We start from the raw sequence: 13,305 nt of genomic DNA on the forward strand, positions 1-13,305 counted from the left end.
CACTACCACTGCAGAACTCCTTTACCCAACCCTTTTTTTCCAAACCCCCCCGGCCCAATATTGCTGGAATGGGCCAAGACGTGAGCACGCCCGAGTTTTCCTCTTGAGACTTTGTCTACGCTTAGAGCACGAGGCACGGCAAGCCTTCGTGTTCGACACATGCGTCCTTTTGCCCCTGGTCCCGCATTGACCGGAACGAATCATTGCTTCAACCCAGTCGCCCTCTGCCCAATTCACGTTGTGTATGATCATGGGGTTGTGCATCCCTCAGAGCGATCGAGTATGACGTCGCTGTTTTGCATATGCTTTTTCCGATTTGCGTGATTGGCTCATACACCAACTGACATGAATGTAGTCTGAGGTTACCCAGATCGTGGTGGTTATGGTGGGCTTGCCAGCTCGAGGCAAGAGTCTGATAGCTGGCAAAGGTTCGTCTTGCAAACTCTCAGCGTTTTACCCTGCCACTAAAGTGGTTCAGTCAAGAGATATCTTCGGTGGACGTCGGTCAACGCCGAGGTATTCAACGTCGGCAAATACAGACGAACCGACAATCCCCATCCAGATGCCAAGTTTTTCGACGTCAACAACGCCGAAGGCGAGAAGGCTCGCCGGGCCGCAGCCGAGGCCGCCGTCGCCGACATGCTGATGTGGTTCAAGGACAAGAGCAATAAGGTTGCCATCCTTGACGCCACCAACTCCACCAAGTCGCGACGGAAATGGATTCACGACAAGATTGTCGAGGCGAACCTTCTGCACTTGTTCGTTGAGAGCAAATGTGACGATGAAGATCTCATTATGGCCAACATCCTCGAAGTCAAGACCACGTCACCCGACTATATTGGTCAGGACCCCGAGGTGGCGGCCAAAGATTTCCGCAGCCGTATTCGAAACTACGAGAAAGTGTACCAGACGATAGACGAGTCGGAAAAGCATCTCACCTACGTGAAAATCATCAACATCGGCGCGCGGGTGGTGATCAACCTCATCCAAGACTACCTGCAATCTCGCCTCGTATATTACCTCACGAATCTGCACATCAAGCCCCGCAGTATATGGCTATCCAGGCATGGCGAGTCCGAATACAACCTCGAGGGCAAGATTGGGGGCGACGCCAACTTGTCGGAACGTGGTGAACGGTATGCGAGAATGCTGCCCGAATTGGTCAAGCGGTCGGGGTTGCCAAAGGATGCTCCCTTGACGATATGGACATCGACTTTGAAGAGAACGAGCCAGACGGCGCAGTATTTGCAGAAGGAACTCGGCTGGGAGAAGTTGCAATGGAAAGCACTCGATGAGTTGGATAGCGGTGTTTGTGACGGGATGACCGTAAGTTGAACTTTTTGTCGATATCGGCCTGAACGATCATCGTTGCTAAGCACTGTCCTCTTTCTGTGCAGTATCAGCAAATAGCCGAGAAGTACCCGGAAGACTTCCAAGCCCGCGACGACGACAAATACAACTACCGATATCGTGGAGGCGAGTCCTACCGCGACGTGGTCATCCGGCTGGAGCCCATCATCATGGAACTGGAACGGAGCGAGAATATCATCATCATCACGTACGTCAAATCTTTTTTACATCCCTACTCCTGTTTCGCACTCAATTCAACAATGCCCCCCTTTTCACCCCCTTTTGCAGCTCAAACCATACATACACTTTTTCTTCTTCCGTTCCCATCCCCTCATGGTACGCATCTCTACTTACACATTTACTCGTGATGATATAGCCACCAAGCCATCGTCCGCTGCATATTCGCGTACTTTATGGAAATCCCGCAAGAAAAATCCCCCTGGATGGAAGTGCCGCTGCACACATTGATGAAGCTGACACCGAAAGCCTACGGCACCGAGGTCGAGCGCTTCAAGGCCGACATCCCCGCGGTATCGACGTGGCGGCCCAAGGGCAGCACGGCAAAACACCACGACAGCGTCAGCGAAGGGATGCCCGAGGACGTCGTGGGGGAGGCGAAAGGAAAGAACTTTGGCGCAAGGGATGGCACGGTCGTCAAGGAGATTGACGCGGGGAGTAATAGGAGGGAGTTGACGGAGGGGGAGGTGCCCAGGATCACGATGACCGGGTTGCCTTTGCCTTGATCCTGAGATATCTGGGAGGCGCTAGGCTAGAGAGGATGGAGAAAGATGTGATGGGCAGTTGGAGGGGAAAGGAATAGGAGGGAACAAAGGATGGAATCATGCGGGTCTCAAAGGAAATGAGGATGGATGAAGCCCCCTACCTGTCAGGGCCGAATCCTCACTGCATTATGCCCGTTGCATTTGGACATGAGGGGATGAGGATCAATGCTAGAGAGAAAATATGACCCTTTGGTCTGGTTAGAGTGCATACAGCCAGAACACCAGGTCCACTTGTACCACTCGAGCCTCTTCCCGCTCCCTCTTCATGCTTCTCTGCTCTAGATTCTCCAAACCACCACTCTCTACTCTAGCCTTCCCTTTATTTCGCGTCCAGTTCATTGTCGCCGGCCAGCTTCGGCCGCGCGAAGAGATCATATCGCCATCATGGAGCCTCCCGCAATAGATTCAACTTTCCAGCCTACCTCGGAGCCAGAAGTTTCCTCATTCCGAGGTCCTCGTTCCGTCAGAGCACGCCGCGGACCGCAATTTGTGGCAGTATAGCTGCTGTAGATTATGTGGCATTGCATCCTTTTCTCCCATGATCAGGGCCGCAATGTGTATTCGATAATATGGATCAAACGCCGAAGAAGGTTGCTTTTCACCAAAGTACCTGTTTCCCTCGAGGCTTTTGCAGAAACCCTGTACAAATCGGCCGGCGAAGTATCTAGAAAAGAATCAGGACCTCTAGGTGGAAAGACCCAAGGTATCAACGCATGTCCCATTATGACTCTCTGAATGGCTGAATCGCATTCCAGGCTGGAAGAATGGGGATTCTGGTCAGCGTATTCACAAGTTGGTGAGGTCGGGCATCAGCATGAGCTGAACAAGCACGACTTGTATATCGCTTAGCGACTTGGAGCAGATGTTGGACTTACCATTTATTGAGCCTTCGACCCACGGTCTGGAACCGCCCGCAATTCGGACATTCTTCGTCTGTTTGAAAAAAATCGCTCGAAGAGTCCATGGGCGTGGACCGTTGTCTCACAAGCACTGTGTTCACTATGCTCATTGAGAGTCTAGATCCCGGTTTAACCCATTCTCGAGTCAGAGAATCCTGTTCGCGAGCCGATGCAATCCCACGTCCCAGAATTGTCGGGAGGGCACGCCCCAAAAAGATCGGTAAGCCAATGGTCTCATCTATGATCTCAAAATCTCCCCGGACCACTTCCTTGAATCCAGGGTGGTCGGAGAACATTATCTTCAAGGTATCGTGAAACGTGTTGAAAGTACGACAAAGGACAGCAGGCAGTATCGTGGACCGGCCCAGGACATCTTGGAGATACACGTGAGAAGAAGCGACGTCGGCTTCCCACGGATACCCAAGACATTTGGGCATGTTCAGCTGTATCGTCTGGACGATTTGGACAATCTCAGTCAGAGTGGACGAGAAGTGTCCAATCTGACCTTGAAGACGTTGCGTAGATTGTGCTTCTTGGTGGCTTGACTGTGCTCCCAGTTGGCTTGGGAGGACCGAGTGTCAGCATTGGACCTGACGTCGTTCTCAGATGGAGCAAACACACATATTGACTGCAAGTAAATATCGGTCAAATGCTTCGAGATGCAGGGACAGTCGTTGCTGCAACTTTCGAGCGTCTTCGGTACTGTAGAGGGACCACTTCAGTTTCCTGAAGGTTTTCTGCGCCTTGTTTCCTTGTCCGTTGATAAGTCTCTCGGTATACTTTCGAGAATCCAGCTGTGCCGTTCAATTATCATCAACAGAACACAAGTTTAGATGGTAGAGACGCAGAGTGAGGAGCCATACCTTGAATTGGCTCAGTAGTGTGTGGCATCGGCCGGCGTGGAAGAGGACGCCATTCATGAACGCCTGATCAACATTCGACGTTTCACCCAGGGATGAACTCGACAGAAAGTTAGTAATGGAGTTCAGAGAGATTTCAAGAGACTTGAGCAGGTCAATCAGGCCCTTGTAATCGGCAGCCGCACCTCTGCAGTCGCTCAAGGCAGTCGCGATCTCAAGGGCTAATTTACCAACGGCGATGAAATCTCCAACCGAGATTCCAAAGGGCACAACCATGTTCCGAGGGAGCGCCGCTGTTGTAGCAGCGAGCTGGGGTGTCCATGGAGAATAAAAGCAGAACAGAGATGGGAGGGTTGATGGAAAACGCACGGATGAGGCTGGCGGCTACTGCGGCCTGAAGCAGGGTCAGTGGGGGTTGTTATGCCTCCAGAGCCCAGCTCATCAGCCTCAGCAGGCCCTGGTCAACTGCACAAAGAAAGACTAGTGCCCTATAAGCCAAGTTCAAGCACCAAAGCACATGGCTCGCCGATAACTGCAGATTTCTCTGTGAAAGGCTGTGTTCGCTTGCCGGGTTGATGTGCTGCGCCTGGCTGCGCCCTCGTACTCATACCCTGCCCCATGCTGCGACACAGACCGACTTATATGTCCAATTAGATCCCATTGTGTCTCTGGACGGAAGATTCTGCCTTTTACTTGATGGCTATAGACGCCGTAGTGAGCATAGCAAGTCACGTGCGCCAGAAACAGGCCGTAGATCCATCAAAGAAATCAAGTATTGTCTGCAATGAAGAACAATGTCCATCCGAAACCCGGCAGTGGGTGACATTGAGCATCGTCGACAGCCGTGGGGGCCAGGAGAAGTTGCAAGTTTCTCATTGGAAGCGGAGACATGGAATGGACTTTCGTGTTAGCAGGCAAAAGGCGCTCCAACGGTGCCGCTCTTGTACGCGTCGACGATGAGTTTGATTGACACGTAGGTTCCTGAGCAAAGGTTAGAGCCATTAGCCGCGCATTCCGGTATCTTGCCTGCATTCATGCACCGCAGACAACCCAAGACTGGAGCCGGAAAAGAAAACTCGCGAAACATAGAAAACACATACCGGCAACGCAAATGAAGGCTCCCGCAGCAAACGTGGCCAGGTTGACGACTGTCTTGATGGGACTCCCAGTCCATGCTCTCATACCATAAACACCTCTCACTCTACCCTTGTCCATCCCGTGATAAGCATCATACAACCAAAATGCCCCTGCGATCCCGTATGTATACCAGCTCGCGAACAGACTTGCCGCGATACTTACGAGGTAGGCGAATATAGGCACACCCACAGCTAAAACAAACGCAGCCCCGTTGGCAAGGATGATGAGGATGGTCCAGGTGCTCCAGCCTAGGATGGTATGTTTGTGCAGATGATGGCGAGATTTGCGGAAAAATCGAATAAGGAATAATTTGGCAGCGGTATGGGAATACAACGAACCAGCGATGAGGAAGTTGGGGAGAGCAATTCCGTACGTGGCTTTCGCCCATTTGGTGGGCAGAGACGAAAACGCCGGCGACTGGACCGAGGGCCCTAAATATACGTACATGACAACGGCGAAGACAGTATAGAATCTGTTGGACGTCACCATCGATGGTGTTCAGTCAGCCTCGACTGCTGATATCGCACCCACCACACGTATGGCCGAGGGTCTTCACTTACGCGGTGGCAAAAACCTGCAACACCCACGCCGCCTTTTTGGCATCGGCGGGGCGTTTCATCTCTGAGATGAGGATGAAAAACATAAAATGTCCCGCGTACGCGAACACGGGATTCGTGATAGACACAAAGGCGTTATAGAAACTCGCAGAGCGAGCGACATCAACGTGTCGATCGGGAGCGGGATTAGCCCCAGCGGCCGCCATACCTACAACGCCGGCGACCAGAATGCAGATGCATGAGGGAATGCAGAGCCAGGAGAGCTGGTCCAGGGTTCGAGGAAAGGAGAGTATGAGGGTTGGGATTGCAAAGATTCCTGGCTGGTTAGTCGTTGCACACAGGTATGCTCACAGACATTTCAAACGCACCAGTATACCACATCAGACAGAGTTTGTTGTCCGACAAAACACCCAGAGCAATTTGCCCGGCAAGTAGCTGTGACCCTGTTGCAAAAACGGCAAAGATGACTGTGCCGGCGGCGAGGATTTCCCGCAGTAAGGGGCCTCCCAGGATCCTACCGGCATCACCCATGTTGTGAACTTCTGGATGATTGATTTTGAAGTCGATCAGCACGAGAGAGGTGTACAATGCAAAGACCCCTGTGGTAGTTGGTGGTCAGAAATGAGAGATTCAAGATTCACGGCCAAGAGCCCGCGGCTATCTCACCAAGGAAGACAATCAGGACGACGCCAGGAACGATGCCAACCACCGCCGTCGCTGCTGGCAATGAGAGCATGCCATTACTGACTATTTCAGCAATCATGAGGACGGCGACGAGGGGCCACGACAGTGTCTTATATTTGATATCCGCATCCTCCTCGTTACCAAAGACGTCGCGATCTGAAGCTGTCAGCAATACGCGCAGCGGACAATCCAAACCTGCATGGCACGCACCATGGTAGCCAGCAGGGGCACCGCCGACGAGGTCTCGCGACCGACTCGTGGACAGACCCTCGGGCTCGACTATCTCGTCTGCTGGACCCCTGTACTCGAGCCTCTTTTCGTAACTCGACATTGTCCGAAGTCCGAAGTTGCTATTGCTTCACTTGTCAATACTTCCAATGATGCTGGTCGAATCTATTTCAAGTCACAACTGTCATGGTAGTAACGCAGGGGGCACGTCAAGCAGGAGATAGGGAGATTAGAAGTTCAAAGACAGGCAAGATGTTAGTAACAGTGTTCACCTTGTCCACCGCATTATCTATCAATGCCCGTCCACCGAAAAAGGAAGGTGGAAAGGCACCTTGCAGTAGGTGTTGCATTGTAAGAATGGGATTGGATAGCAAGGGTGATGAATGACGGCAGTTGAAGTCAAGATGTACCAGGCCGGGAGGAGGAGAGCAGCAGAATAGGTACAGCGGGAGTTGTCCGATGCCAAGCCCACCAGCCACCGGCCACCGGCCACCAGCCACGATATCCTGCGCTAACCAGAATAGTCGCACTAGCCACACTCTGTCGATTTCCCATGCCTTGACACGCCAGTTTGGAAATCACATGCTTCGACTGCCGCGTGAGCCAATCATCATTTGATCCGCAGCCGCCTTTCGTCATACCCATTATCCAACCCACCTCCCAGCTCGCCAGGTTGAAACCGGGCAGCAGCAGCAAGAAGAAGCTTTGGCTCCTTTGCTCCGTCCCATCACTGTCCCTTTGTCACTCTTGTGCGAAAACCCTTTCTTGTCTCCGCCATTCCTTTCAAACTCACCACATCTCCTCCCTTTAGAGCTGCATCGTCCTCCAGGCGATTGGCAAGATGAGTTACGCCGACGTAGCTGCCAAAGGGCCAAAACAGTCACCGGAAGAGGTCAGTCGACAGCCATTCCTATTCCCACCACTGTCCCAAAGCTAATCGCTCTGCAGGCGTATGTTCCTGGTCATGCCTGTGAGCGCATATCCAGTCCACTAATGTAGTATCTATTAGGCGTGCTCCACCTGTCCCCTCGCTCTCGCAGTCCGAATCGGAAGCTGCCAGCTTGATCGACGTCGACTCGCCGCACGTCAGCTCCGTCAAGTCGGATTTCCAAGAGCAGGAGATCAAGACCGAGACACAGGCCGAACGAATCGAACACGAACTGGAGGACAAGGCTCGTGCAGCAAGGCAGGAATTCTCCGAGGATGCCGCGAGTGCCAAGAAGAAGGCTGCCACGAAGGGCAAACAGTTCAAAGATGAGATGAAGAAGGACGGACAGAAATTGAGCGAGAACAGAGACAACCCCGTCGTCATTGGCAATGCCATTATCTGGGGCATTGCTACTGTTGCTATTGGCTATGGAGCATACCAGAAGCACACCGAGGGCAAATTGGACTGGCAGCTTGCTGGAACTGTGGCCGCTGGAGTGGGCGCTTTCGCTGTGGCCGATTATTTTGGCAGCAAGTAAGCTTGATTCCTTCTTTGATCTTGTCATTGGTAAACTGATGAACTCTCTAGGTGGCTTCTCGAGAACAAGTACCCTCCAAAATAGGTGGCGACTGGCTTAGTTTGAACGACTTTCCCGGTGGCAAGCGGTGGGAAGGAATTGTCTTTTGGCGCGGACACTCAACTCGGTTGACAGAAAGGGGCGGCTTCTGGCGTGCAAGCCTTTGGGCGCCACGTTTTTTTGGTTTCACAAATATGATATCCCCATCTTGATTTCTCGATCCGATCTGTTTCCTTCCACCGCTTCTTTTGCCTGACCGATGATCTTCCAGTAACCGACTGGATATCCTAAGGACTCCCCTGCTATTTTCTCTGTGCTCATGCCTTCATTGTCGACTGCTCTCTCGTCCGTATCTCCGTCCAAAGGGGATGGCGTTGGGATTCTGGCCGCCTGCGAAGAGTAGAGGGCTGATTGCAAAGCAACCATGAACAGGGTGAAGAGGTGACAAAGGCCGTCTTGAGCATGGGCGTCAACATGAGGTTGGATTAAGGTGTCAAAGATCGAGTCATGAGCCGCGGCCGGATACAGAAAACTGAGGAGCCCGTTGATGGAGTGGAGGACCAGCACTGGATTGCAGAGGATCATGGTGTACAGGAATGAAGGATTCTCTTGAAGCAATCTCCAGGCTGAACGAGTGTCTCTGACCGAAGGCTGTTCTTTGACGGATGCGCCGTTCATTGCTGCGACGGGTGAGGGGATCGCGAACAACAGTATCGGCTACTGTTTTGGTGAAAGGTGGGCTGGGACCACAGCAAGGAGCTTTGCTGAGGGCAAGAAGACGATTCTTTTCAGGTTCGCAATTTGAAATGGATAACAGTGGGTTATGCTAGTAATCGACATAGGAAGATAGCAAATAGAACAAGGCCAGGCAGAGAGAATGTCTTGTTACCGCGACTCTTGACGGCAACGACTTCCTCACCAGAGGATGATTCACTTTCAGGTGACACGGGAACGCGTTTGGGCAGTCGCGGTGTCGCAGTCATGCTTCGAGATACCCTAGGTATCCAGGTAGTATACTGCGATTCACGCCTGTGCACAGTATTCCAAATTGGCTGGAGTGACAACAGCATGGGCTATATAGGTACCTAGTGTGAACGCTGTATGAACGCTGGATCTATACACGAGTGTCTCACTTCCATCATATATCCTCTACACATTCTCATGCCAGTAACATGTTCAATAATTCAAAAACTTACTGTAGGGCAGGGTTTCGTTGTGTTAGTAGATGTAGAACGAATCAAGTGTGACTGGGCGGATTTTGCAGTGTTTGGTCCCTTTCCGCCTTGTTGGGGTTACAACCTTGAAACGCAGCAGCAGTGGGCGCAAGGAGGACAGTCTGTACTCTTTGCGATCCCCTCAACACCATGAATCATTGGCATCCACGGTAGAGAACTGAACTCATAGGACTTGACTGTAAGGTTCCTGCATATCCTCTACCATAACCAACCCTGAAGTGTTTGCAAGATGGTGAGTCCACTGCTGGTGCGCAGTCCTAGACATTTCGCTCATCACATGCTACAGAACGTGCTCTTCAATCAAGCCTTGAAACAGTCCACGGCGATCCGAAAAGATCTAGAAACTTTTGCTCAAGCACCCGCGACTGCGTCTCCTGCTCTACAGGGCCAAATATCCACCACGCTCACCAGTCTTTCTCGAACGCTAGAAGACTACCAAAATCTCTCGCGAAACGAGCTGAACGAGGAGAAGAAAGAGAAGGCCGTGGAGAGACTGAAGAACTTCCGCGCTGATCTGGCCTCCTACCGCACGCAATTTGATCAGTTAAAAAGAGAACGCGAGGCAACCGTCGCCGCAAACAACAGAAACGAACTACTGGGTCGACGGCCACACCATGCTGCAACTCCGGAGAACCCATATGCCCATGCCTCGAGTCAGAGTGCGTTTGCCCCTGCCCATCGAAACACACAAGACGGGTTATCCTTAGGCGCGGGCTCCAGCAACTATACCCGTGAGGAACATGCCCTCCGAGAACAGAGCTTCTTCGACACTGCCAACGCCCAGCTCGATGAGTTTCTGGACCGAGGTCGAGCAGTTCTAGGTGATTTGGGCCATCAGCGTGACATTCTCAAGGGCACCCAGCGGAAGCTCTATAGTGTTGCCAATACACTGGGCGTCAGTGGTGACACCATTCGAATGGTCGAACGAAGAGCCATGCAAGACAAATGGATCTTCTGGGGAGGTGTTGTGGTCTTCTTCTCCTTCTGCTTCTTGGTCATCTACCTGTTGAGATGACCGAAGCATTGCGGCCATACTTCGTGCGAGTTCGATTGCCGTCGGTGCTACGCCCACAAAGTCATCCTGTTATTGGCAATGTGTGTCACAAGCCAAGCGGAGGCGATGCATGGTGGATCTGGAAAACTACCAAAGCAGAGAATCCGTCACGAACACATGATTGAAAGGCTACAACCGACCTTGAGCCGGAAAGAGTGGCGTGAAGATCCTAACGTCTTGTCTGTCGAGTCGGGATCGACAAGGAGACCGTAAACGATTCAGCAATAACTCGATAATGCGTGTTGGCTTGATCCCTAGGACCGACGGCACCAGACGGTAACTGTGTTCTCAACACCGTGTCATGGTTTGTTGACACGATTCCCACCCAGGCTGATTATCCGGCATCACATCTGTGTCAGAATCACCGAGTCAGGGACCCATCCAAATAACGCTTTCAGGTCTGTGGGATCTGGACTTTCAAGCGGTGCCAGGGGCCAACGCAGGGGGAGCTTGGGTGCGGATTCGCGGCCGCTGGCAAACCTGTTCCCCGCATTCTCACAGCAACTCTCATTTCCATCCACTGCTAATCCCCAGCATGGCGCGCTTCAATTAACCTCGGAACGAGCAGTGGTCGTGTCGCAGGCACTAGATCAGACGATATTGATGCGAGCTTTTCTGGTTGCTCCCGCGGCTCCTGTTGTTAAATTCCAGTCTTACCCCCTTCGACGGGAGCTTTCTCTTTCTACATCGGTCGCTTTCGGTTGCCCTGCAAGCCCAACTCAACTTCGGTGATTATCTTGTGGACAGACCTCCAAAACTGCCAAGATGGGAGGTGATATGCCATGGCCGCAGGTGCCCGTGGGGAACAAGGATCATACTGAGGCAGCCGTGGTCATTATTGGAGCTGGCATTTCTGGCATGTGCACAGCAATCGACCTGATTAAAAGGAATAACTGCAGGAACTTTATCATCCTTGAGAAAAGTGGTGGGCTCGGTGGCACTTGGCGAGACAACAAGTACCCGGGATGCTGTTGTGATGGTAAGAGCATTCGTCCGCCTGAAGCAAAAGAGGCTCTAACGCTTTCTGCAGTCTGGTCGCATCTGTACAGCTACTCTTTTGAACAGAACCCAGATTGGACGAGAGAGTATCCCGGTCAAGAGGAAATCCTGCAGTATCTCATGGGTGTCGCCCAGAAGTACGAGTTATACCGCTATGTTCGCTTCAACACTGCCGTCGATTCAGCTAAGTGGGACGATGCAGAGAAAAAGTGGAAGACGACCGTGTCTGTGCAGGGGGCCAAAGATGCCGAATTTGGGAGCACATATACCATCACCTCTGATTTTCTAGTTTCTGCAGTGGGGCAGTTGAACGTGCCGAGAATGCCAGATATCCCAGGCGTTGACGAGTTCCGGGGCAAAATCATGCACAGCGCTCGCTGGGACTGGAGCTACAGTTTACGAGGCAAGAAAGTTGCAATTATTGGTAACGGTGCCACGGCCGCCCAGATCATCCCAGAGATCGCCAAAGAGGTCGGCCATCTTACCATCCATCAGCGGACACCCAACTGGGTCATTCCTCGTCTTGACTCGGCCATTCCACCGTGGAAAAGGAGTGTGTACAAGTATCTTCCCTTTGTCCGGTGGCGGAAGCGAGCCGACATGATGGATTTCCGGGAAGGATTCCACGCAGCCGTCTTTGACAACGCATCGACGACCGCCCAGTTTCTGGAGGCGCAAAGCAAAGACCATCTGCATGCTCAACTTCCAAACCGACCCGACTTGTGGGAGAAGCTCCAGCCCAACTATTCGATTGGTTGTAAGCGCGTCATCATCAGCGACGATTACTTCCCTGTGTTCCTCCGTGACAATGTGCGACTAGAGACCGGCAAGATAGACAAGATCACTGCCAACGGTATCGTCACCGATGGGAAAGAGGAAGAATACGATCTCATCGTGCTGGCCACAGGCTTCCGCACAGTCGAGTTCATGCATCCCATCAACATCACGGGCAGCGCCGGACGAACACTGAGCGACATCTGGAAGGAGGGTGGCCAAGCTCTGTACGGTGTGACCGTCGAGAGCCTTCCCAACTTTGGCATGCTGTACGGGCCAAACACGAACCTGGGACACAACAGCATCATCCTCATGATCGAGACCCAGAGCAAATACATCAATGCGCTGATCAAGGAGGTGGTTGATGCTCGAAAGAAGGGTGGCAGCTTGGTGATCCAGCCTAATCCGGCCAAGGTCAAAGAGTACAATGATGAAATTCAGTCCGAACTGGAGAAGAGCAGCTTTGCAGACCCCAACTGCAACAGCTGGTACAAGGTCAAGGAGAGTGGCAAGATTACAAACAACTGGAGTCGCACAGTCGTCGACTACCAAAAGGTGAGACCCTGCCCCAAGTGGCGTCAAGCTTTCAACGCTAACTTGCCGATAGCTTCTGAGCAATGTCGACTGGTCGGATTATGATCTCGCTGGAAGTGGTGCAGATCAAGTGGCCAAGCAAAAGCCCACGCACATTGGGCGAGTCGTCGAAGAGTCGCAGGTTAGCTATCAAACGTTGGGATTGACGGCGCTCAGCCTCGCTGCGGTGGGCGTAGGCGTAGCTCTTCGAAACACAGGCAGGCTTCGGCTCAGATGATGGGTTTTATATGCGACTACACAATGGCCGGGGTGGATGGAGTTCGGGGACTCCTGGAGACAACTGTACAGAGTGGTCAGCTTTGACAATCTTCGCTACAATATAATCATTTCGCCCTCCTCTTTGTCGTGCGGACGCACGCGGATAAATTGACATGCATAATAGATAGCTTCGCCAGTCCAGTCTGGTTCTCTTCCCGTTTGTATACGTTGAGAGGCTGCCATCTGCTGGAAAGGAGCTCTGTGTCACTATGCGGTCTCGGCGGATACTTCTCGGTGTATCCATGGACGAGATCGATATTAACCAGTGTGTAACACGACAACCGTCAACCTATCTGGTACTTCCATATCCTCTCTGAACCCTCCTGAACCTCTTCCGTGACGAGCCAATAGCCCGTCTCGATATCGCCATCACAAAGGCTTCCAAGTAT

The 13,305-nt window shown here is 52.2% G+C and overlaps 7 protein-coding genes across 7 annotated transcripts; 4 read left to right on the top strand and 3 right to left on the bottom strand.

The window, feature by feature from the left end:
• Positions 1 to 382: 382 nt before the first annotated feature.
• On the top strand, positions 383 to 2,093 carry Z520_07249 (uncharacterized protein; the record flags this gene model as incomplete). Its single annotated transcript, XM_016777748.1, has 4 exons — positions 383 to 428; positions 479 to 1,326; positions 1,398 to 1,558; positions 1,727 to 2,093. The coding sequence occupies 4 exons, from the start codon at positions 383 to 385 to the stop codon at positions 2,091 to 2,093; spliced, it is 1,422 nt and encodes a 473-aa protein (XP_016631258.1).
• A 910-nt stretch (positions 2,094 to 3,003) lies between these two features.
• Z520_07250 (uncharacterized protein) lies at positions 3,004 to 4,167 on the bottom strand (the record flags this gene model as incomplete). Its single annotated transcript, XM_016777749.1, has 3 exons — positions 3,004 to 3,592; positions 3,653 to 3,825; positions 3,895 to 4,167. The coding sequence occupies 3 exons, from the start codon at positions 4,165 to 4,167 to the stop codon at positions 3,004 to 3,006; spliced, it is 1,035 nt and encodes a 344-aa protein (XP_016631259.1).
• Positions 4,168 to 4,798: 631 nt separating this feature from the next.
• On the bottom strand, positions 4,799 to 6,600 carry Z520_07251 (uncharacterized protein; the record flags this gene model as incomplete). The annotated part of the gene is made up of 6 exons (XM_016777750.1): positions 4,799 to 4,872; positions 4,992 to 5,500; positions 5,589 to 5,901; positions 5,954 to 6,184; positions 6,252 to 6,425; positions 6,480 to 6,600. 6 exons carry the CDS (start codon positions 6,598 to 6,600, stop codon positions 4,799 to 4,801), a joined length of 1,422 nt encoding a protein of 473 aa, XP_016631260.1.
• Positions 6,601 to 7,338: 738 nt separating this feature from the next.
• On the top strand, positions 7,339 to 8,047 carry Z520_07252 (uncharacterized protein; the record flags this gene model as incomplete). Its single annotated transcript, XM_016777751.1, has 3 exons — positions 7,339 to 7,389; positions 7,484 to 7,959; positions 8,014 to 8,047. The coding sequence occupies 3 exons, from the start codon at positions 7,339 to 7,341 to the stop codon at positions 8,045 to 8,047; spliced, it is 561 nt and encodes a 186-aa protein (XP_016631261.1).
• Positions 8,048 to 8,188: 141 nt separating this feature from the next.
• Z520_07253 (uncharacterized protein) lies at positions 8,189 to 8,680 on the bottom strand (the record flags this gene model as incomplete). Its single annotated transcript, XM_016777752.1, has 1 exon — positions 8,189 to 8,680. One exon carries the CDS (start codon positions 8,678 to 8,680, stop codon positions 8,189 to 8,191), a length of 492 nt encoding a protein of 163 aa, XP_016631262.1.
• A 786-nt stretch (positions 8,681 to 9,466) lies between these two features.
• Positions 9,467 to 10,252, top strand: Z520_07254 (uncharacterized protein; the record flags this gene model as incomplete). The annotated part of the gene is made up of 1 exon (XM_016777753.1): positions 9,467 to 10,252. The coding sequence occupies one exon, from the start codon at positions 9,467 to 9,469 to the stop codon at positions 10,250 to 10,252; it is 786 nt and encodes a 261-aa protein (XP_016631263.1).
• Positions 10,253 to 11,056: 804 nt separating this feature from the next.
• On the top strand, positions 11,057 to 12,875 carry Z520_07255 (uncharacterized protein; the record flags this gene model as incomplete). Its single annotated transcript, XM_016777754.1, has 3 exons — positions 11,057 to 11,270; positions 11,322 to 12,619; positions 12,672 to 12,875. The coding sequence occupies 3 exons, from the start codon at positions 11,057 to 11,059 to the stop codon at positions 12,873 to 12,875; spliced, it is 1,716 nt and encodes a 571-aa protein (XP_016631264.1).
• Between the last annotated feature and the right edge of the window lie 430 nt (positions 12,876 to 13,305).

Source organism: Fonsecaea multimorphosa (genome assembly GCF_000836435.1).
Source record: "Fonsecaea multimorphosa CBS 102226 unplaced genomic scaffold supercont1.14, whole genome shotgun sequence".
NCBI lineage: Eukaryota > Fungi > Ascomycota > Eurotiomycetes > Chaetothyriales > Herpotrichiellaceae > Fonsecaea > Fonsecaea multimorphosa.